The following is a 24,178-nucleotide window of genomic DNA, read 5'->3' as shown; positions in this document are numbered from 1 at the left end:
TGTTTTGAAGAGAGATGGTTAGTTGATACCACCAACCCCATCTACTTGAGTGGCGCTTTATTTCATTAATCCTGAAAGGATGAAAGATAAAGTTGATCTTGGCAGGATTTGAACTCAGAATGTTGAGTCAGAGAATTTATCAGAAGGCATTTTTTCCTGATAATCTAACAATTCTGCCAGCTTGCTGCTTTAACCAATTATACTAATATTTCTTTCTAATTTTGGCAAAAGACCAGGAATTTTGAAGGGGTGAGAGAAACTGATTACATCAACCCCGATAATCATCCTGTACTTATTTTATTGACCCTGAAAGATGAATGGCAAAAATCAACCTCAGGAACCAATGATAATAAAAAATTCTTTCTACTATAGACACAAGGTCTGAAATTTTGGGGTAGAGTTAAGTCAATTACTCAGACTCCCAGTACTCAACTGGTACTTGTTTTATCAACCCCAGACTGACGAAAGGTAAAGTCTACCTCAGTGGAATTTGAACTCAGGTGGCTGAAATGCAAAGTTAACCTTGGTGGGATTTAAACTCAGAACATAAAAGAAGATAATAAACTACTACAAGGCATTTTGTCCAACACTATACCAATTCTGCAAATAATAATAATAATGATGATGATAATAATAAAAATAATAAGCCACCTCAACCACCACCATTTGCCATTAGTATTATTGGTAGAAATGGTGGAGCATTAGACAAAATGCTACAACTACAAAGAAGAAATGTAGAGAGATAAAATAATGATAACGAGTCATTAATTAATTAATAATAAAATTTTTTCATTAAGCCTGAGAGATGGAAGGGAACAGAAAACATCTATAAAAAAAAAAAGCAACTCGTGTAGGGTATATGTTGTGTGTGTGTGTGTGTGTGTGTGTGTGTGTGTGTACACATTCAAGATGGTTGGCTAAAAATTTTGTTCTGGCCAAGCTGGAATATAGAATGCTGTGTGTGAGTGTTTGTTACACTACCACAATACAGACAAGGAAGAGGTTTGGTAGGGGAGGGAGAGAGGTGAAAATAAAGGGCAATTCCATTTGTAGCACAGTTGCTGAATTCACCTCAGTCAGGACATTGAAGTCATACTCATAAATAACCTTACTTACTATAACACACTCTTCTGGATTTTACCCCATTCTAGAGTTTAAGCTGCCTCATCCCCACCATACTACCTCCCCTATCACCACCATACTTCTTCCAACACTCCAGTTGTTACTACCACCAACTCTACCCACCACTGCCACTGCCACAATTACAATATCCCCCACCATGGCAATCCATCAAGTCACTGTTCTGACTCTACCACCACCACCACCACTATTATTATAATAATAATTGTTTAATACTACGACAACAGCAGCAACAGCAAGCGACGCAGCCTTTGCTAACTCACTCATCGCAAACTTGGAATGTCTGTCCGACGCGGATGAAGAATTTTCGTAGTATCGATCTCATCTCGGGCTTCAAATCAAACACCATAGTGTCGCACATATAGGGGTAATATACAGAGGCGTGGGCACGGAACTGAAACAAACAGACGAGAAAACATGAAAGACATTCACTTAGGCAATGGTTTCAAAAACATCAAATAGCAAAATCATAACTAAAATCTAAAGAGAACACTGCTGGGTTATGTTTATGGAGTTAAAATGCTTATTGAGCATGATGTATTAGTCTAATTCAATAAATGCTTTCTCACTAAGGTCAGAATATGACAGAAACATGTCCTGAGTTGTCTCCCATACCTTTTGGATGAAAATGAAGATAGCATTAGTTACAGGATTAATACTCTTTTACTCTTTTACGTGTTTCAGTCATTTGACTGCGGCCATGCTGGAGCACCGCCTTTAGTCGAGCAACTCGACCCTGGGACTTATTCTTTGTAAGCCCAGTACTTATTCGATCGGTCTCTTTTGCCGAACCGCTAAGTGACGGGGACGTAAACACACCAGCATCGGTTATCAAGCAATGCTAGGGGTACAAACACAGACACACAAACACATACATACATATACATATATACGACAGGCTTCTTTCAGTTTCTGTCTCCCAATCCACTCACAAGGCATTGGCGGCCTGGGGCTATAGCAGAAGACACTTGCCCAAGATGCCATGCAGTGGGACTGAACCTGGAACCATATGGTTGGATAGCAAGCTGCTTACCACACAGCCAGCTTTTTCATGTTCCCTGCTTTAAATAAGGTAACACTAACTTTGAAAGTGAGTATGAGTGTGTTCTCTTGGTGATTTCAGTAATTAGATTGTGATCATGCTGGAGTACTACCTTCAAGGGTATATTCAATCACAGCAAACAACAATCCAGGCACTTATTTTACCAATCTTGAAAGGAGAGGAAACAAAACTGAACCAGTATGGGATTTGAACCAAGAATAAAGTATTTAGTTTGATGCTCTATCTATCCACTTGCAACATGTTTACATGTGTGTGTGTGGAGCTGATTGTTCAGTGCCGCACTAAGCTTACACTTGAGTATGTTTGGGTAATAAAGCAAAGAAGTATTGAATACATAGGTAGTAGGTAGTGATTTTCTTCACTACTTCAGGGAGTGTTGACCCTGCCTGACACGAGTCCCAGGCTCAGCTGGCTCCAGCCGACAGTACCTGGTCAGGGGCCCCTGTCCAGGGTTATGGAAAGGAGACAACCATCAAAGAAATCCAGAGTGGAGCCCCGTAAGCAGTTTAGTGTTCGACTCGACACTCTTCCAGCAGCTCCTGCAACCAAGCTGGAGCCAAACGTAATGCTCTGCACTCCTTTGGAATACGTCAGCAAGGTTGAGAGAGGAATCCTGACTATTGGGCTACCAGGATTTTCTTACATCTAGCCCATCATCATCATCTTTGTTTAGCATCCGCTTTCCATTCTAGCATGAGTTGGACGGTTCAACTAGGGTCTGGGAAGCCAGAAGGCTGCACCAGGCCCAGACTGATCTGGCAATGTTTCTACAGCTGGATGCCCTTCCTAACGCCAACCACTCCGTGAGTGTAGTGGGTGCTTTTTACGTGCCAGACAAGGCTGGCAAACGGCCACGATCGGATGGTGCTTTTTACGTGCCACCGGCATGGGGGCCAGGCGAGGCTGGCAACGGCCCAGGCCTGCGCAAAACTGGAGAGGATGTGCAACTCCATTGTCTCCCGAGACAAAAAGTTGCCAACAACAACAAATTGAATACATGTGTGCGGCTATTAATATGTTAACACAACTCGAAGAATACTTTGGCAAGTTTAGTGAAGACTATGGGTTATATACAAGTCAGAATAAAACAGGAAAATGCCTGTATTCATCTCCACCATCTGGCTCGTGCTCCATACTCTAGCTTATCCTAAGTTTGGTGCCTCACATCTTACTATACTAGATATCAGAGTGGATTGTGGAGCCCAATTCTGTTTGCATGTCACACATTACTGTGCCTCCCCATTTTTGATATGTGTGTGTGTTGTGCGTACAGTGTTCAGTGTCAAATGATTGAGAAAGTGCACAATACATGTTGTAGAAGATCATCATTATCATCATCGTTTAACGTCCGTTTTCCGCGCTAGCACGGGTTGGACGGTTTGACCGGGGTCTGGGAAGCCAAGGGCTGCACCAGGCTCCAGTCTGATCTGGCAGAGTTTATAAGCTGGATGCCCTTCCTAATGCCAACCACTCCGCGAGTGTAGTGGGTGCTTTTTACGTGCCACCTGCACAGGTGCCAGGAGGGGGGTTCCGGCATCGGTCACGATCGGTTGGAGCTTTTAACGTGCCACTGGCACGGAAGCCATGTCTTGTGACTTGAGTTTCATGTCACTGTGACCTTCAGACAATATGTATGTGTGTGTGTGTGTGTGTATGTATATAAAATAAGCAGAAAATGGAGAAGACTTTTGATCAACAAACAGATTAAAAGATAATTAACCGATGGTAGTCAATTTGTTTGTTAATCAAAAGCTTTCTCCATTTTCTGCTTATTTTAAATTTGATTCCTGATAAACTCTTGTTTATTCTGTTATTACCTGCATATCCATGCCCAGGGTTAACATAGGTAATTGGTACCGATAGTAATAATGGATATTCTTATCCCTTAAACGGTTATTCCAACCGCTAACTCTACTTACCTCTCTCTCTCTCTCTCTCTCTCTCTATATATATATATATAGAGAGAGAGAGAGATAGGTGAGGTGATACAGAAGTTTCACCAAGTCACACCATTCCCAATCCTTGAAGGGTGGTGATACATACATGTATATTGAAAGATAGATTGATAATCAGTCTAAACATCTATTTTCAATAAGCTAATGAAGAAGCTTTTATGAATCCATCCAACTATATAAAAATACCTACCTACCAAATCTCCTTCACCTTACACCTAACCATCTTAGACAAACATTGTGAGATCTAATGTCACTGTTTCCTCTTATGACATCCATGGGATACATTTGTTACCACAGAAAGAGAAAATATCTAAAGTTTTCAACACATAGCATAAGTTTTGTATATAGGTGCAGAAGTGGTTGTGTGGTAAGTAGCTTGCTTACCAACCACATGGTTCTGGGTTCAGTCCCACTGTGCGGCATCTTGGGCAACTGTCTTCTGCTATAGTCTCGGGCCGACCAATGCCTTGTGAGTGGATTTGGTAGACGGAAACTGAAAGAAGCCTGTCATATATATGTATGTATATATATATATATATATATATATATATATATATGTATGTGTGTGTGTGTGTATATGTTTGTGTTTGTCCCCTAGCATTGCTTGACAACCGATGCTGGTGTGTTTACGTCCCTGTAACTTAGCGGTTCGGCAAAAGAGATCGATAGAATAAGTACTGGGCTTACAAAGAATAAGTCCCGGGGTCGATTTGCTCGACTAAAGGCGGTGCTTCAGCATGGCCGTAGTCAAATGACTGAAACAAGTAAACAGAGTTGTTCATTACTGGCCAATAATGAAGATACCTGCCCTGTTCCAAAATGTTAACACTCTTTCCGCTACAAGAGAAACTATCATAACTTTCTCACAATATACATTTTAGTGATGCAAGATCTAACTTGCCACATTTCAGTAGATCAAGCAAAACCAAACATATATGCTAACATAGACACCTAAATCCAATGAAACTTTTTAAAGGCCAGTATATAGCTCTGACATCAGGATATCAGGTAGATCATAGATGTCAGTCAATCAGAGTTAACAATAACATTCCCCCTATGTTCTGGTACCTCTTACCCATTGTCAGCAAAGTGAACTGAGGCAGAATAAAGTGTTCTCTCATGTAAAATTAAAACACCTGTAGCAGATTTCTGTCGGGACTCAAGTCTATTTAATACATAGAGAGAGAGGGAGATGACCAAAAGGTTTATGCAATTAGAGACTACAGCTTGGGCCAGTGACCACATGACAAACTGAGCTGCACACTACAACCAGTATTTTACACAAACACACAGTCATGTGACTTACTTGTTTATCATTCATCTTGAGAAGACGTGTGAGGAGCAGGATGAGCAGACTATTCCAGGATTCTCTGTGACTGTCTGACTGGAGGGACAGGAAATATTCAAGGGCTTCTTTACATACCCTGGAGACGGAGATGAAAGAGATTTTAGATGAGAGAGAAGCAAGCAAGTGATGAGTGAAAACAAAAAGAGAGTGAGTGAGTGCAAGAGGAGTATGAGTGAGAGATGAGAGAAGAGTGGAGTGAAAGAGGACTGAGTGAGACAGATAAACAAGTAGATATGCGAGTAAATAAGGAGTTAGAGAGAAAGGGAAATGAAAGTGAGAGAGATGACAGAGGAATGTGATAGACATAAACTGGAAGTTAGCAAAAACTGTTACAATGTTTCAGTAAAATTGAAAAAAATAATGAAAATTCATTAAAACATATTCTCATCTACTACTACTACTACTACCAGCATTGTTATAGGCAGGCTATTTGGATAACCTTGTGCCACAATGTAAACATACGTAATTTCAACTCTGTTAGCTCGTTAACTCACTCTCCCATCAATCCCAGTCTATTTTTCTCTATCACTAGCTCTTTTACTATTTCCCTCTTCAGAGAATCCTTCCACCAGTAGTTGATGGCAGCCCCTATCAACTGTTGCTTGACTATCTTGCCAACTATTACTATTACTACTACTACTACTATTATGATTATTATTATTATCAGTCCTGTTTTGTTACTGAAGATTGGGTTTTTGGTTCATCTCGGTCACATTCCCAGCAAACAAATTCCTGTTCAGTAACCCTTCACCTTCCCACTTTCATTGCAAGTGATAGGTATCAACCATCTCAGTGAACTAACAGAACCACAAAGCATGGCCTAGTGGTGAGGATGTTGCACTCACAACCTAGCAATCATGATTTCAATTCCTAGACTGAGTGGTGTGTTGTGTTCTTGAGCAAAACACTTAATCTCATGTTGCTCTATGATCACTGACACCTGATATGTGGTACACCATGCACCTATTCAGACAACGTCAATTTGATGGAGAGAGCGAGCTAATATCTTTCACAAACAGTTGATCATTATAAACAAATCATTTAGGTCCTTCGGCAAAAGCTGAACTCTCATATGTCATCTTCGACAGAAGAGTTCATCATTATTCATCATCATCATCGTTTAACATCCACTTTCCATGCTAGCATGGGTTGGATGATTTGACTGAGGGCTGGCGAACCAGATGGCTGCACCAGGCTCCAATCTTGATCTGGCAGAGTTTCTACAGCTGGATGCCCTTCCTAACGCAAACCACTCCAAGAGTGTAGTGGGTGCTTTTACATGCCACCAGCATGGGGGCCAATCAGGCGGTACTGGCAACGACCTCACTCGAATCTTTTGACACATGCGACCGGCACAGGTGCCAGTATTATTATCATATAATATAATATTAGAATCAATAGTAGCACTGCTTGTTGTGTCATCAAAGACAGGATCTTTGAATTGGCCCAAACCAAATCTTCAGTAAACAATACCAACTCATTGACTTTTCAGCTGTAGGTTGCTTTGTTTCTGTCTTGACAACTCTTTTTCATTCTACTATAATATGAAGGCAACATTGCAAGTGAGAGGCAACAAATGTTTCAAGTGAACAGGATTGTTGAGAAGAGAGAGAGAGAGAGAGAGAGAGAGAGAGAGAGAGAGAGAGAGAGAGAGAGAGAGAGAGAGAGAGAGAGAGAGAGAGAGAGAGAGAGAGAGAGAGAGAGAGAGAGAGAGAGAGAGAGAGAGAGGAGAGAGAGAGAGAGACCGGAGAGGATACTTACGATATCAACTTCTCTTGAATTTCCAACTGGAACTCGACTCGACTCTCATCATTGTCCATTCTGAAAAGTATCCGTAGGAGACATGCCAGACTCTGTGTCTCTTGTTTCATCAGGTTTGGTTTGGCCTTGCCTTTGAAACCTAAACATCAGAGAAACATTGGGTTTAAAATTACTGTTATTATGTCATTTGGAAGATGAATTGGTGGTGGCAGTGTTTTAACTGTTTTTAAAATATAACCCTTGCATGTATTTAGTATTGTGTGTGGGGGACACAGGTTTGATAGGTTCAACAATTAACCCTTTAGCATTCAAACAGGCCATATCCGGCCAAAATATTTCATCTATTTTATGTTTAAACAGGCCAGATCCCACCTCTCACACCTACCCTACAGTGTCATTCTAAACATAGACAATCACATCATCAAAATCATGAAGCTATGAGATAATGCAGAATTAATATGAAATAATGTGGATAAATAAGCATTACAACTGATGAATTAATGTGAATGCTAAAGGGTTAAACACTCATAGATTAAAGCATTTATTATCATCATCATTTAATGTCTGTTTTCTATGCTGGCATTGAGTAGATGGTTTGAAAGGATCTGGCAAACGCCAGGAGCCATGCTAAGCTCAAATTTCAGCCCATTCATTTCCATAATTCACAACTAATTATGCTATAGTTATTTTTTTAGGTTTCATCAGATTTTTATTTTATTGCTTTGCTCCTGACAATAGTATAAGGAAAGGCGAAAAATGTTCTCAAATTGGAAGCCTCGCTTGAATGCTTGCAACAGAGTGAGCTATGCTAAAAGCATTCAAGGTGCCAAGTGGTGCTGATGTTAAACCAGGCGATGGACTAAATCAACAATCCAATCCAACTAGGCCACAGCAGGATTTGAAGTCGGAATGCAAATAACCAGAAAATATACTACAAGGCATTTAGTCCAACCTTTAAAAAAAATCAACAATCAAAGTCCTAGATTGATACTTTATCAACTCTGGAAGAATGAAAAGCAAAACTGGCTTCAGTGGAAATTGAACTCAGAACACAGATCAGAATAAATACCACAAGGGATTTAGTCTGATGCTCTAACCACCATGCCACATCACCATTTTGTGTTGTTATTTATTGTCAAATAACCAAAAGTTTGGCTTATTTAGGATTTATTGGTGCCTTACATTCATAGTAATAACAAGTTTGTTAATTCATCTCCACAAGGACACCTTCAATTATTTTGCTTATTTTTCTCTGTTCACATCATAACAGTAGATAGTAGACTGATGGATGATGATGTTGATGTAAGGCTAAATAGTAGCGGTTTCATTGCTTGCTTAGTATATGAACCACTCAATGAGAGGTGCTGACTATTTCAACTGTCCAAGGTTCAACATATCTCCCAATGGCCTGAAATGTTTCTTATGCATGTGTGTGTGTGTGTAAAAAATAGGTACCTGAAGACAATAGGAAAATTGATCCATCAACAATGAGGTTAACAAAATCTGAAACTATAGTTATATGGTTGTGTTGTAATTCTGTTGGTTTTACTGTGCTGTGATGCTTTGTGATGAAGTATTTCATGGTGTGCCAGGTTGAATTGTGTTGTGTGGAGTCATACAGTGTTGTGTGAAGCTGTGTGATGTCATGTTGTGATGAGGTGTATGGTGTGATGCTGTGTACTATGAAGGTAAGAAATAATGCTATGAAAAACAGCTACATACCGGCTTTCCAAAGAATGTTACGTTGTTCATGGTTGGAGTTGAATGCCTTGGCAAACTTGTGAGACTCTAGTAAACAGTCAGCCAGTAGGAAGAGCTGTTCTTTATTCAGGAATGGGTACATACCATGAGTCTCTTTCTGCTGGCTGGGATCCAATCCAAGACTGCTATCAGTCCATCTAGCCTGTTGTGCATAAAATATATAGATATATCTTTGTACACACACATACACACAGCTAGCCATATAAAAGATAACAGATTGATAGTACCTTTTAATCAAATATGTTAAAGAGGAAAGACTATACAACCAAGGTTTATCCACTGACATAAGTATTCAGACAAAAATACACATACACGTCAATGATGATATAAACTAAGCTGTTATAAGGAAAATAAAACAAATTTTAAAAACTTAAAAATACCAACCTTTCATGGATTATTTGAAACTAAGTATGGAGACATACAGAAGATATGAAGGAATAAAATAATAGGGACATATGGGGAAAACTTTTCAGGTTTCCTTCTCTTTTATAGGTTTCTCCTAACTTAACTAGGCTCAGAGTAATATCAGTAAGAGCTTATGTGTACAGTTTTAAAATATACACACAAAACATTTATATCTTAGTTTAAAACAAAAAAAAAATTTTTTTCAATATTTTGGAATTCACTTTATAATAAGTAGTTTTCTTTTCTTGAATAAAATAAAACTTTTTTTAAAAAAATTTCCAAAGAAATATTGTTTGGTAATGATGACGCTAACAATTGGCTCTAAATATCTATATATAAAAATTAAAAACATCTACAAATACAAAAATAAAATTTTTTTGAAGTATATTATACAAGGAACAAATGAAAAGCAATAAAGTTAATAAAAAAAAGACCCATATTTTATTAATCACATTCAAATAAATTAGGAAAGGCTACATCAAAAAGCCAAAATGTAAATTAGCAGTTAAAAAAAAACAAGTTAAACCATGCTTGGAAAGTCTTACTAATTAATTAGTTTTACACTAAGACAACAGTGTTACAGTTTAGTTATGAATATTTTTAATGTCTCCAAGCCAGCACCAAAAGATTTATAAGGTCTACGGTTTAACCAATGGAATGAAGAAAGCTGATATAACCACTCAAAATTTTTATTATTAACTGCAGAAAGTAGTTTTAACCCATAACTTTGAAAACCCCTCTCTTTATGTTGTGATAACCACAGCCATCCCATGTGATACTTTTTACAAAAGACAATTTTTCAGATTAAATTTAAAAAAAATTTTTTTAATTTTTTTTTATTTTTCACCAAATATCTCTCTACAGAGCATGAACCAAATACTTTCACTTGTGAAAATGAAAGCTGTACCTACAGGAGATACTGATAAAATATTGCAGAAGCAGAAATATCTCAATTCTACTTTTTCATGAATAATTAATATCATTACAGGAATGACCATGAAATTTAATTATGCAGTCAAAGGGTTTATTTTGGTTTCACTGCACTTTAAGTAAATGATAAATTCTCCTGTTCTCCCTACACAACTCCCGATAAGATGCATAGTCTATCACAGGTGACACTCCCAGAAGATTTGGAACCTATTTCTGATAGCTAGAATGAACTGAATGAAATGCAGTGAAAAAAGTTAAAAACCAACCCTTTTCTTTAGGAGTCGTCAGGGTTACCATCTCAAACTGCTTATAGGACTGATGAAACCCAATACTGAGCATTAATTTTTTTTCTAGAGCACCCAGATGAGATGATCTGGTATCTGTTTCAAACAGATAGGTCAAGTGATGTTTGTAAAGATTTATCTTTCTAGAGATTCATGGAACACATACAGAAGACAAAAAAAAAAAGTTTCCAAAGTCTCAGCAAAGTTAAAAAAAACTGTGCTTGGGTTCTGTTTCATGGAATGAAGTGAATAAGAAATCTATACATGGATAGAATCAAGAAAAATCAACAAATCTAAAATATAGAAAAGTAAACTAACAACATGAACTTCATTGACTACAATGATAAACGGATCAGGCTAACATGAGATGATTGTAAGTCAAAACAACCCAAGAATGCCATTTCTACATTACAAGATGCAAAAACAATACCAATTAATATACAAAAAAAATATATGATTATAAATGTTTTCATAAACAGCACTTGAAATAGGTAAAACAATGAAAAAAAATTGTCAAAATCCAAAGTACATTCTCATTCAAAATAGTGACAGCTTCTTCCAGGAATATTACAAGGCATGCTATGGAAAGACAGTATGCAGAACAACAGATAGAGGTCAAAGCTCAAATTGATATATTTAGTTCACTGCTTTTAAATGATCAGATCTGATCCCTAACAACAAATTTTGTGGCAGCAGAGATAAATATTTTCAAACAGCTCTTTTTTAAAACCAGTTCTTGTATCCACTGAACCCAAAGTACCGAATTGTTTTGTTCTCTGAACAAATATCCAACACAGATCAACAATAGCTATGATATGCAAGACAAACATGCAACAAGTAAGACATCTGGATCATGCAGACATGCCAATCCTTGCATTTGCTTTGGTAGAAGGAATGCTACAGAGAAACACCCACATACATACAAGGCTTAGAAAAGGCATTCGGAATTGATGTTTTAATGAAGGGAATAATTTTCTTCTAAAATACTTTACTTCCAGCAGAAATAAGATATAATTCCATCACATAAGAACAACATGAAATAAATTCATCATCATCGTTTAACGTCCGTTCTCCATGCTAGCATGGGTTGGACGGTTCGACTGGGGATCTGGGAAGCCAGAAGGCTGCACCAGGCTCCAGTTTTATCTGGCAATGTTTCTACAGCTGGATGCCCTTCCTAACGCCAACTACTCCGTGAGTGTAGTGGGTGATTTTTACATGCCACCCGCACAGGTGCCAGGCGAGGCTGGCAATTAATTAGTGTAATATAAATTAATCATCTGATGTATATCAATTTACAGATAATTTTTACTAAACTTCTAACAAATTTCAATTACACCAAAAGAATATTGAAGCCAAGAAAATATATAATCAAGACCCCAACCAAAATTTCTTAAAACCACCAAGCTAAATATTTTTGCAGTTAAAATGGTAAAAATAATATACAAGATTTAAGATAAACTTTAGTTCTGGTTGAAATAGTAATAACAAACGGTATCAAATATTGATTTTAAGGCACATTTGGTTAATCAATGATTTGTGTTGTTTATTTCTCTTCATGTGGTAGATGGCAGAATTACTTGCAACATTTAGTTACCTCTCTCAACATTCTGAGTTCAAATCCTGTAAATGTATTCTGCCACCAGATGAACTGAGAAAAATTAAACAACTAATGTAGATACAATCATCCTTTTTAAGATATTTAACCCCTTCTTTTCTGTAGAACAACAAGCTTAACAATAAGACAAAGCCACTGAAGGAGCTTCTGCTTTGTTAGTCAACCAGCAAGAAATAGTTACCAAATCGCCTTCAAATTACTATTATCTTTAAAATGAAAACACACAATAGTATAGTACCTGGTGGTGGTGGTGGGGGGGGGGGATAGAATGGCCATAGCTGGAAAGTTGTTGATCATAGGTCTGCAAGTTTAAGGCTAAGCTGGAGCTAAACATCAACCACACACGAAATAGAATACATTTGAGCAACCAACCAAAGAAGAACCTTCAGCAGTTATGCAATGCAACAAGAGCAGATCAATGGAACTGCTGTTTAAATGTATTGTTTAACATGCAAAGCAAATATTATTTCATTGATATACACAAACACACACACACACACAATGTCAGCTACATCAACCAAGACAAAATATTTTACAGAACATGCAACAGATCACAAACAAAGAAGTGAGTAAATACAATTTCATAAGAATGTAATATGCAACCGATTACAATAGAATGGAACTGGATACTGCTATGACACGTACTTAAGAAATGATCCTTAAAAACATGCCAATATTAGCATTGTATACATTATATATGTATATACATCCACATACATCATCATCATTTAATGTCCGTTCTCCATGCTAGCATGGGTTGGATGGTTCGACCAGGGATCTGGGAAGCCAGAAGGCTGCACCAGGCTCCAGTCTGATCTGGCAGTGTTTCTACAGCCGTTAGGAAGGGCATCCAGCTGTAGAAACACTGCCAGATCATATATGCATATGTGTGTGTATATACTCATGTATATATATATATATATATATGAATATACATGTATGTATGTGTGTGTGTATGTAGATATATATATATATATATATATATATATATACACACACACATACATACATACACTGGATCTTTGTACTCCTTTGGACACTACCTTCATGGATCTCACTGGCTATTTTCATTAATGTAAATCGCTCTAATCTGCCACAACTTTTGAACTTTTAAACTCCATATGTTAATACTTTACCATTCTCCTTTTTAACTTTTTTTTATTACTGAACTCAACATGCTTTTTTTCATTCTCTCTCTATTTAATTTCCCCATTCCTTTCTGTTGAAGAGCGTAGGCTCAAAATGTAAAAGACTTTTCCATGTTTCTCCGAGTGTCAAACTAATACACCTGCTTGTTGTTCCTACAGCTGTCTTCATCTTTGTTTTTCTATAAATTTGAACTATACATACACACACACACATATCATATATATATATATATATATATATATATATATATACACACACACACGCACCTTTGTGTTGGGGCGACCTTCGTTTTGGAAGTCACTTGACCCTGTTATCTCCCCTACTGTCCTTCTAGCGTCTGACCTCTGACCGAAGTCAGAACGCTATGATAGATCATTAGCTCCTACACGCATTTTTTTTCTCTCCTTGTTTTTTTTCTGTGTATCTTTCTGTCAAAGAGCGTAGGCTCGAAACGTAAAAGACTTGTTCTATTTCTATTCCTGAGCGCCATACTAATACATTTGTTTGTTTGTATTCCACCTGCCTTTGTCTTTTGTTTATTTTCGTAAACCTTCCCGTTATATATATATATTATATATATATATATTATATATATATATATATATATATATATATATATATAGTATTATGGACAGATGAGATTTACATCTCCCTATCTGTTACTGAGCATTGATAACCCTGTCTTTCTGTTTCTTATGTTTTACTTATTAGTATTTATTTTATATAAATTGATTTATTAGTAAATTATTTATGTTTCAAAAACCCAAATCTTCAGTGATAATGAACAGAACCATAACTAATCTGCACATCCTCTAATAACTTGTGGATGGTGATTTGATGATTTCCCCTCACAGTTGCATGCACATCTACAATGTTTTTCTCAGTTCTGCTGGTTGTGGGTCTCCCAAAACGTTCGGTAATATCAACATTTTTTCGGCCAGCCCGGAAATGTCTGAATCTCTCGTACACTTTTGTGTAGCTCATACACTCCTCTCCATACACTTTCTGCAACTTTGCTAAGGCCTCTGAGCAGGTATGGCCATGACAACTTTCTCAGTCATGGTCAATGCAACAATCACATGCTACTCACCTTCCTTCCTAGCAGTGCTGTAAACAGTGAAGTGGGCTAGAACGTTACTATACTTATTGATCAGCCCTTGTATATGAAACTAAGAAATTCTTGTAGCTTATTTTGAGTTTTTTCACTGAGAACAGTTTCCAGGAAAAGGCTCTTTCAAACTCGTTTCTCGGAACCATAAAACTAATTTTATGTGTGTATGAGTATGTACATTGTGTGTGCATATACAGGTGTCAGGTCAGTCATGAGTGTTAGAGGTAACATAAGTACAACTTGACACTTAATGAGGCATCAGTGACTAAACCACAGCCAAGTGAAGTGGATTGCAAGAAACCCAACTCAAATAAAACACAAATAAAACCTGTCAAAATGACATAAACTCAGCACAGGGTTAATGGATATCATGAAATAGTGTGTGGAGACAAAAATCCCTGAGATAATGAATGATTGTACAATATGACCACTGGAGTGAAAGTAAACTTGGGCTCCTCAGCCATGATTGGAGGCAGCTTCAGTAAGAGAAGATTACACCCCACCTGACCCCCAAAAACTAGTGGACCAAGCCTATATAACCTTTGATTTGATTTGTAATGATTTCAATAAATTCAATTCGTTTTGATGGCCCCACCCACCAATAAAAGCAAGAGTGGTGCAGTACAAGTCATATATTCCTTTTATTACGGATATCATAAATCATATCGCTGCACAACTGTCACTTGTTAGCATAAAGGTTGCTTTGTAGCTGATTAAGAAGTCAAGACCATGTTCAATACAAAGTCTTTAGAATACACCCAGCCCAACTCAGGTCAAAGGGTTTGTTGTAAGTGCACCTTGTATGTGCCAACTTCAGCTCTTTGTTTGCATACCTGGTCCTATTTGCCAATGTATCTGCAGCCAGGTTGCAGAGCTTTGTATGCATTGCCATATGTGGTTGATGACACACATTTGGATGTCCCTAATATGATGCATGTCTACAGCTGTAGCTGCTCAAATGGCATGCCCATCTCATGGTATTCAGTTTATGCACACATTTCCTCTAAGGGTGACTTTTATCAATTATTTAACAATAACCTATATCAATTTTGAATCAACTTCTATTAGTTTTTCGAAATCAGTGGCAGACGTCACTAGAAAAACTCTTATATATTTGCAAACAGGCCTTGTCTTTCATCGTGATCTGGTGATTACCACCCGTTGATAAGAGACAATAATCTCGAAACCGGTCCGGTGCGTATCACTCAGGCTTACGAGAAAGGGATGGCCTCCCTTTGCAAATACTTCAAGGGCACTGAAAGGGTGTCTAAAGCCAGCTGGAGACGATGATCTCCTGGGGCTAAAAAGCTACAGTAACCCCCCCCCCCTTTGTGATTAGCCATATTGAGATGGCTTTTATACTTTATATATATATATATACATAAAAGATACTGATAAGGAAATAATTTTATTCTCAAATGCAGGATAATGCTATGTGTGAGAATAAAACTATTTCCTTATCTGTATCTTTTAATACATCTCAATGCTTCTGAAGCAAACTTTGTTGACTTTCAAAGTAAGTTGAATTTAACATATATAAGAGGTACAACAATGAAGCACTCTGAGGAAATTCAAAGGTGTACCATAATCCAAAAGTAGGGTAATCTAGTGTTAGGAAATTCAAGAATTAGGTATTCTAAATCATTATTGGAAGGATGTAGAAGATACCTATATATACGAATTTTTTGCATAATGAGATAAAAAACCCAAGGCTGTATAGATATTAGAGCATTTATAGATAGGTCTTACAGCTGTTTCTAGGATATTAATTAATAATATCCCTTCATCGGAGATTGTGTGAGAGGAAAAATTAAGTCATAGTTATGACACAGGTATGCTGATGCAAACAGGAAAAACAGAACTCAATATATGAGTATATGTATATTTTTATTAATATTTGGCAGAAGTAACAGAGTGACACAAGGTCCAAGAATTTTGTGTATTGCTAATGCATGAAACTCTTGGACCTTGTGTCACTGTTACGTCTGCCATATATATATATATATATATATATTATATATATATATATATATATAATATATATATATATATGATAGACCGTTAGCTCCTACACGCATTTTTTTCTCTCCTTGTTTCTTTTCTGTGTATCTTTCTGTCGAAGAGCGTAGGCTCGAAACGTAAAAGACTTGTTCTATTTCTATTCCTGAGCGCCATACTAATACATTTGTTTGTTTGTACTCCACCTGCCTTCGTTTTTTGTTTATTTTCGTAAACCTTCCCGTTTTATTTATATATATATATATATATATATATATATATATATTGATACATATTTCATGGATTTTCCTGTCATAGATGATAGATGAGGGTTCCGTAATTTCTTGCTGAACAACTGAACAAGCTGCACAGATGATTTGTTTATAGTGATGAAATGTTTGTACTGTACATTAGTTAACCTCCTCTACAAAATCAGCATTCCCTGTACAGGTGCAAGACGTGCCACATGTCAGATGTCAAAGTGATCATAGAACAAAGGTCAAAGGGAGCATTTTGCCCCAGAACTCAACACAATCCCCACAGTCCTGGAATCAAACCCATGACCTCACAATCATAATTACGACACCTTGACCACTAGGTGGCACGCATCTTCCTTATCGTGTGTGTGTGTCTGTTAAGGTGTGTGTATGTGTTTACTGACATGACCAGCATTTGGCAACGCTTCAGTCTTTGTCAACATTTTCCTTGAAAACTTAATTTGATATTCTACTTAAAATTAATGAATGACCCTTCAATTAATGTTTATATATATATATATTGGGTCATCCCATAAATAATGCATTTTTTTCATACTTTTATTTTTCAATCTTCAGATAAATAAAGTTCTGTTTTAATCTTCATTTTCTACAATGCACTTTCATCTATCTGATAGACTTGCAAGGCCCCTCTTCCAAAATTCACTTGTCAATTACAAGAAATACTCCTCCTGTACTGTTCTGACCTCATCTACAGAATTCATATTTTTTCTCTCCAAATGATTTTGAAGACTGCAGAATAAATGATAATCAGAAGGGGCAATGTCTGGGGAATATGGTGGGTGAGGCATTATTTTGCATTTGAACAACTCCAGCCTTTGGAATGTCATCTTCACTGTATGTGGCCAAGCATTGTCCTGATGGAAGAAAACCTTTTGTCTTCAAACCAAAGACAATCGTTTTGCTTCTAGTGTTGACTTAAGCCACTCAAGCTGCTTGCAGTAGATCTCCTTTGTTATCATTTGGTTTGGGTTTAAAAGTTCAAAGTGGACTAAACCTTTCATATCCTACTAAAAAAATAACACCACCTTATGAGGGTGAAGACCTTTAGCCTGGGGTGCCAGTGTTTCTCCTATTCCTACCTACTGTCTTCGGCACTTGACATCTTTATAGAGAACCCGTTTCTTGTCACCAGTTACTATTTGGTCCCCAAAAGGTTCATTTGTGAGATGTGACAGCAAAGATGAGCACACATTCACTTTCTGTGTCCAATTAGACTCAGAAATTTGTGAGGAAACCACTGACCCAATTAGCTGGCTTTTCTGATGGCATGCAGGTGTTATTGAATGGTTGATTGACCAAATTCAAGCTTCTCTGCTAGTTCCTCAACAGTTACAATGGGATTTTGTTCCACCAGGGTTTGCAGGACATTCTTGTCGGGCTCTACAGATCTTCCAGGACAAGGCTCGTCTTTTAGGCTGTAGTTTCTAACTCAGAATTTCTGAAACCACCGTTGACACTGGCTTATGCTTATTGTCCAATCCCCACATACTGCATTGATGTTCCTAAACACTTTCCATTGTGTCGTTGCCTTTATTGAACTCATAAAGCAAAAAACGCCGAATATGCTCCTTTGTGACTTCCATTATATCTTTGAAAGAAATAACTGTTAAAATTGAACTGCACTCTTCAAAACCTGCGCTAAGAATAAGGACAAAGTAAAATTACTACCTGCTTTTATAGCAAGTTGATGCAGGTAGTTTATCCTGTCCCACTCCAACTTTGAGTTCATGCAATTGAAAAAAACTGCATTATTTACGGGATGATCCAATATATATGTATATATAAAACTATACATACAAATAAACATTAAGGTGTGTGAATATGAATCTATCTACATACATACATACACACAGATATATATATATATATATATGTGTGTGTGTGTGTGTGTGTGTGTGGACAAACGGAAGAAAGTGGCACTCAACATATTTGGTAGAAGTTACATGTAATGTTTAGTAACAGTTTAGTAACATCCAAATGCCTGATGAATTAGGTTTGTTCTATGAGCCTATGAAACTGGGTTGCATGGAGCTGAGTTGAACTTACTAAAAGCACATACACACACAAACGTAGAGTTTATAGAAATTGCTCTGTTATATAAACACGACTTTTCCAATTCACTGAACAATCTCATAACCAACATGGCCATTAAAGAGAAGGCAAAAAGAAAGACAGTACAAAATAAAATCTAGAAGGAGCAGGCAAGTACTTACATGTGTATTCAGCCAATCAGCAGGCTACAAACAGGAGACAACCATTATAAACTAAGAGAAAAGCTTGGGATTTTTTTTTTCTGAAGGGCTTATTTTTTTATATCCTTTTTTTTATTATTGATAGCCATCACAAATAACTTTTATGCTGGAATGCTCTTCCATAGGGTTATATCTTCACGAAGGTCCCCCACATATGAGGTTGTTGGAGCAGTTAGAAATAGCAACCAAACCTCTCTCAAATAATAACCATACCATTTTGTGATAAAAGAATGGAGCAGACATATTGTATAACATCATCCTACATACACTGTCAGAAAAAAAAAGTTGGAATGGTCATGACAGGAATATCTTCTTTAATAGCTGGTCCACTTGATCAGAGCTAATCTAGGCTAAATGACTTAGATAAGTCTCTTTGTGGTTCCTTGGATGGCTAATATTAACATCCAAAATTTATAAAACAATATTTTCTATAAAAGGTTACAAAAGAAAGGCAACCTATTTCTGTGCAAGAAAATTAGATTAAAAGAAAAAAATGTTTGATCCTAGACTCACTGGATCAGAGGATGACTTGAAGCATAACAAAAGTAACAACAAATGGATATAGTTACATTTATTCTATGTATATTACATACAAGCTATGCTCCATATTATGCAGCAGTCATACATTATATATATATATATATATATATAATTTGGAAATTACACTATATATTATATAGCAGGCCAAGTTATATACATTATATATATAATCATCATTTAACGTCTATTGTCCATGGTTTGGACAGTTTGACCAGGGCTGGTAAGCTGTGGGGCCTGCACCAGACTCTGGTCTAATTTAGCATGGTTTCTATGACTGCATGCCCTTCCGAACATCAATCACTCCAAGAGAGTAATGGGTGCTTTTACGTTTCACCTGCATAGGTGCTAGTTGTGTGACACCAGTATCAGCCACAGCTATGATTACATTTGGCTTGATGGGTTTTCTTTTCAAGCGTGGCATATTGCCAAAGGTCTCAGTCATATGTCACTGCCTCTGTGAGGCCCAATGCTCGAAAGGCGCTTTTACATACTACTGGCACAGGTGCCAGTTATGTGACATTGACATATATATAAATATATATTTATTATATACATGTTGTATACTAGATATAGTAGGAAGCTTTTCCTTAAATCATATCCTTTTAACATAGAAAAGATGAACACATTGGATAATGTAGTCTCAAATGCACCATGTAAGGGTAAAATGAGGCAGACATGCTAGAAGAGTATAGCTTGTAAGCCTATGAGGTTGTGGCTAAAGTAGAGTTAAGTAACTAATTTGGAAACTATGTAAATATATTAATTACATGCCAAATGAAATGACAAATAAAAAAGATAAACAACGAAAGTAAGTGTTATCGTACATGGCAGAATCAGTGGAGTATCTGACAGCCTTGTGCTATTCATTACATCCCCAGTTCAAATCTAGCTGGATCTTGACTGTCTTTCATTTCTCCAAGGTTGTCAACATAATTGTGATTCTATAAGCAATCATAGTATTGCTAAGGTGATGGGTTAGGAGAAATGACTGTCTGTCTTGTGCTATTTGGTAGCATTTCTTTATGCTCTGAGTTTAAATCCTATGGAAGCCGATTGCCTTTCATCATCCCAGGATCATGAATGAACCAGTAATACTCTGGGGATAATTCAAATGACTACAAACCACCTCCACTTACAAAGTTTGTTACTAAGAAAGCATAGCAGTGTCATATTCCTGAAGACTAGGTCTTTGAATTTACTTTGGCTACACATATGACATTAATGACATCTGTTAATTCCTCTCCAGGTGTTTCCTTTAATTGCAGTTAAAATTTTGTAGGTAAATAAATGAGAATTCTTTTCTTTATGGTAGAATATGGAAAATTCAAAAACAAGAGATGTGAACTGACATCTGAGAAAAAAAAAGTTTTGTCGCATCTAATAAGAAAAATTAGATACAGGTCTTTGGATATCCTCAAAAAAGGACATTGAAAGAGAAAGGTACCAACTGTCTCAAATGACCAGCATAGCACAATACTTACTATTAATCCTGTCATATCACTAAACACTGATTCCTTTCAAGAGGACACTGCAAGTGACAAATGTTAACTGTCACGTGAATTACCTGCACAGCTGTGTTTCACTGGCTGGAGAAGTAAATTGTGAAATTCTGTCACTGACTAACTTCTATACCATTAAGGTGTCATTCAGTACATGGATTTTAATGTTGATTTGCCTCTCCTGCTCCCATTGCAATTGATTTCTAGCTGCTAGCATGGCTAACACTAGAAGAGGGAATATGTTATATTAATACTGTTTCAGGGAAGTTCTAACATATTTAGTTTTCACCCTTGTAAGATGACCAAACCATTAGTTAGCCCACCCTCTTTTGCACCAGAATTAGGAAAGGGCCAATATTGTCATAACTAAAAGCTAGAGTCTATGCAATGATAATTAGTAGTAGTTATGAACAACTGTGATTATAAAATGATAATTAGTAGACATGTACATGAATAATTTCTATCTAATCATGAAACAAGATTTGAACCAAACCAATAGAGAAGTTGCCATGGTAACTGAACCATGCATAGGTAGCAACTGTAGAAAAAGGAAAAGTAAAATAGATAGAATGAGGTTAAATATTTGAAAATGATAATATTTCATATGAAAACAAATCCAAGATAAATTTATATTTTGTTAAAGTGGTTTAAAAACCTACATCTCTTACGCTGAACTTACTATTACAAGTTTGGACACTTGAAAATGTGTATGAGCCCATGGGACAAGACAGGGAAATAAAGAGAAATTAAACATCTAACAAGTGGTCTGTAGTGATATCAACTATAGGAGCTCCAAACATGTCTAAAATATGAAATGCCGTCTGAGAGGTCATGTACATAGACATGGCCAGCCCAGAATAAGTAGTTAAAAGTAGTCAGGTCAGCAGTCTAGTCAAGCTACCACAAGCTACATGTATTTGAACATAGTACAGATCACTCATTTAGGTTGAGGTGGGAAACATGTAACAACGGGTGGATCAGATTTACCTGCGCTGCAGCCAAATTTTCGGCATCTTCTTTCTTGCTAGTTGTAGGGAAAAAGACAATGTTGTCTATGGTTTGGATCAACTCCAACTGTACAACACACTTTATCAACAGGCCTGTAAACAACTTCTGCTCCGACGTCACTTCTAACCACGGGTCAAACATGGTGAAAATAGAGAGAAAAAAAAAAACAGCAAATGTTAAAAATAAAGCAATTTAAAAACACACCAAAGTATAAATTACATCCATAACACCCTAAAAGAATAAAGTCATGAAAATATCCTTGCATTGTATCCGGTGATTTGAGTGCTGCTATCAAGAGTGATAACCTAAAATGCTGAAGTACTTGCTTAAACTTTTTGATACCAACCTACCCAAGACTGCCCCTGGTTTTATAATATAGACCTCTCTGTTTATAAGTGGTTTAAATTAAAACCTCCCAACAAAATTTCATGCTAATTTATGTTCCAAACACCAGATTAATAATAAGGTCATTTTACTAAATTCATTGTTAATCAAAACAAAGAGTGTATTTCAAAAGAAATATGGCAAAAAAAAAAAAAAGCCTATCCCCTTTTTTGACAAGGCCCAGGGAATCTGAAAAAAAAAAAAAATATTTATATTATTTATATAATTTATATTATATAGGCGCAGGAGTGGCTGTGTGGTAAGTAGCTTGCTTACCAACCACATGGTTCCGGGTTCAGTCTCACTACGTGGCATCTTGGGCAAGTGCCTTCTGCTATAGCCCCGGGCCAACCAATGCCTTGTGAGCGGATTTGGTAGACGGAAACTGAAAGAAGCCTGTCGTATATATATATGTATATATATATATGTATGTGTGTGTTTGTGTGTCTGTGTTTGTCCCCCTAGCATTGCTTGACAACTGATGCTGGTGTGTTTACGTCCCCGTCACTTAGCGGTTCGGCAAAAGAGACCGATAGAATAAGTACTGGGCTTACAAAGAATAAGTCCCGGGGTAGATTTGCTCGACTGGCCGCAGTCAAATGACTGAAACAAGTAAAAGAGTATATATGGACATTGGTGTATAATGTATAATATTTAATATATGGGCAGGTGGAATTCAATCTCAGAGCCACACAAAACCAAAGCAGATAATGCAAGGTATGCCATCCGATGTTCTTCTGTTAATTTACCACCTTAGACTGGTACCTTATTACAGAATGGGAAAGGATGAAAGGCAAAGTGAACCTTAGTAAGATCTGAACTCTGATTCTGCCAGCTTTCCATATACAAAAATGATTCATGATGTTGTTTTATTTTGTCTATTATAACAAAGAAAAGTCAAAATTTTCTGAAGTACTCAATATGTGAATGGTAGAAAGAATGGTGCCTTACTTGATCGGGGTATCTTGTGCTCCCGATTAGAATCCAAAGAAATGGTGCTGTTCACACTATGTTCACTGTCTGCCCGTTTTAATTTATGTCCTCCTTCTTCCAGTGATTGAATTGATGAACAGGAACGGTTATCCTAAAAATCAGAAACCCAGACCCCCACTATTAATTTACACAATGTTCTGAATTAAGCATCGAGGAGATATTGGAGGGAGTTAGGTTTGTGTGTGAGCATGTGTATGTTGTGTATCTACATGTGATACTTGTACTATTTATCTTTTATTTATTTATTAACCGTTTGTGAAGGTGCATGGCTCAGTGACTAGAGTGTTGGGCTCACAATCATGAGGTAGTGAGTTTGATTCCCAGACCAGGCTGTTTGCTGTGTTCTTGAGCAAGACTCTTTATTTCAAGTTGCTCCAGTTCGCCTCAGCTGTACAAATAAGTTGCAATGTCAGTGGTGCCAAGCTGTATCGGCCTTTGCCATTTCCTTGGATAACATTGGTGGCATAGAGAGGGGGAAGCTGGTATGCATGGGCAACTGTACCTCGGAGGGGAACTCTCTGGGTGCAACCTCATGATCATTCATGACTGAAAGGCATCTTTTTTACTTTATTAGCCATTAGGATCCTTCAATAACAATAGAAGCTAGTTTCTGACAAACACAGAGAAGCTCCATTGATGGAATATGGATAACAACAGTGACATGTGTTACATGCTGAACTTCAGAAAAGTCTTACATATTT

At 37.0% G+C, this 24,178-nt stretch overlaps 1 protein-coding gene across 10 annotated transcripts in view; it reads right to left on the bottom strand.

The window, feature by feature from the left end:
* Positions 1–537: 537 nt before the first annotated feature.
* LOC115214926 (brefeldin A-inhibited guanine nucleotide-exchange protein 1) overlaps positions 538–24,178 on the bottom strand; it is a 201,812-nt gene continuing 178,171 nt past the window's right edge. For 5 of the 10 annotated variants that reach the window (XM_036505599.1, XM_036505600.1, XM_036505598.1 and 2 more), the window contains exons 36-42: positions 23,436–23,568; positions 22,080–22,222; positions 19,015–19,038; positions 8,990–9,170; positions 7,268–7,406; positions 5,465–5,582; positions 538–1,534 (exon numbers count right to left, since the gene is read on the bottom strand). In XM_036505599.1, coding sequence (XP_036361492.1) covers positions 1,400–1,534; positions 5,465–5,582; positions 7,268–7,406; positions 8,990–9,170; positions 19,015–19,038; positions 22,080–22,222; positions 23,436–23,568 — 873 coding nt within the window. In that variant the 3' untranslated portion in view covers positions 538–1,399. The remainder of the gene's footprint in view (positions 1,535–5,464; positions 5,583–7,267; positions 7,407–8,989; positions 9,171–19,014; positions 19,039–22,079; positions 22,223–23,435; positions 23,569–24,178) is intronic. The other 5 variants (XM_036505604.1, XM_029783997.2, XM_036505603.1 and 2 more) reach the window with 2 other exon arrangements.

Source organism: Octopus sinensis, linkage group LG8 (genome assembly GCF_006345805.1).
Source record: "Octopus sinensis linkage group LG8, ASM634580v1, whole genome shotgun sequence".
Classification (NCBI taxonomy): domain Eukaryota; kingdom Metazoa; phylum Mollusca; class Cephalopoda; order Octopoda; family Octopodidae; genus Octopus; species Octopus sinensis.
Note: the sequence above shows the minus strand (reverse complement) of the source record. Positions and strands in the feature narration are given on the sequence as shown.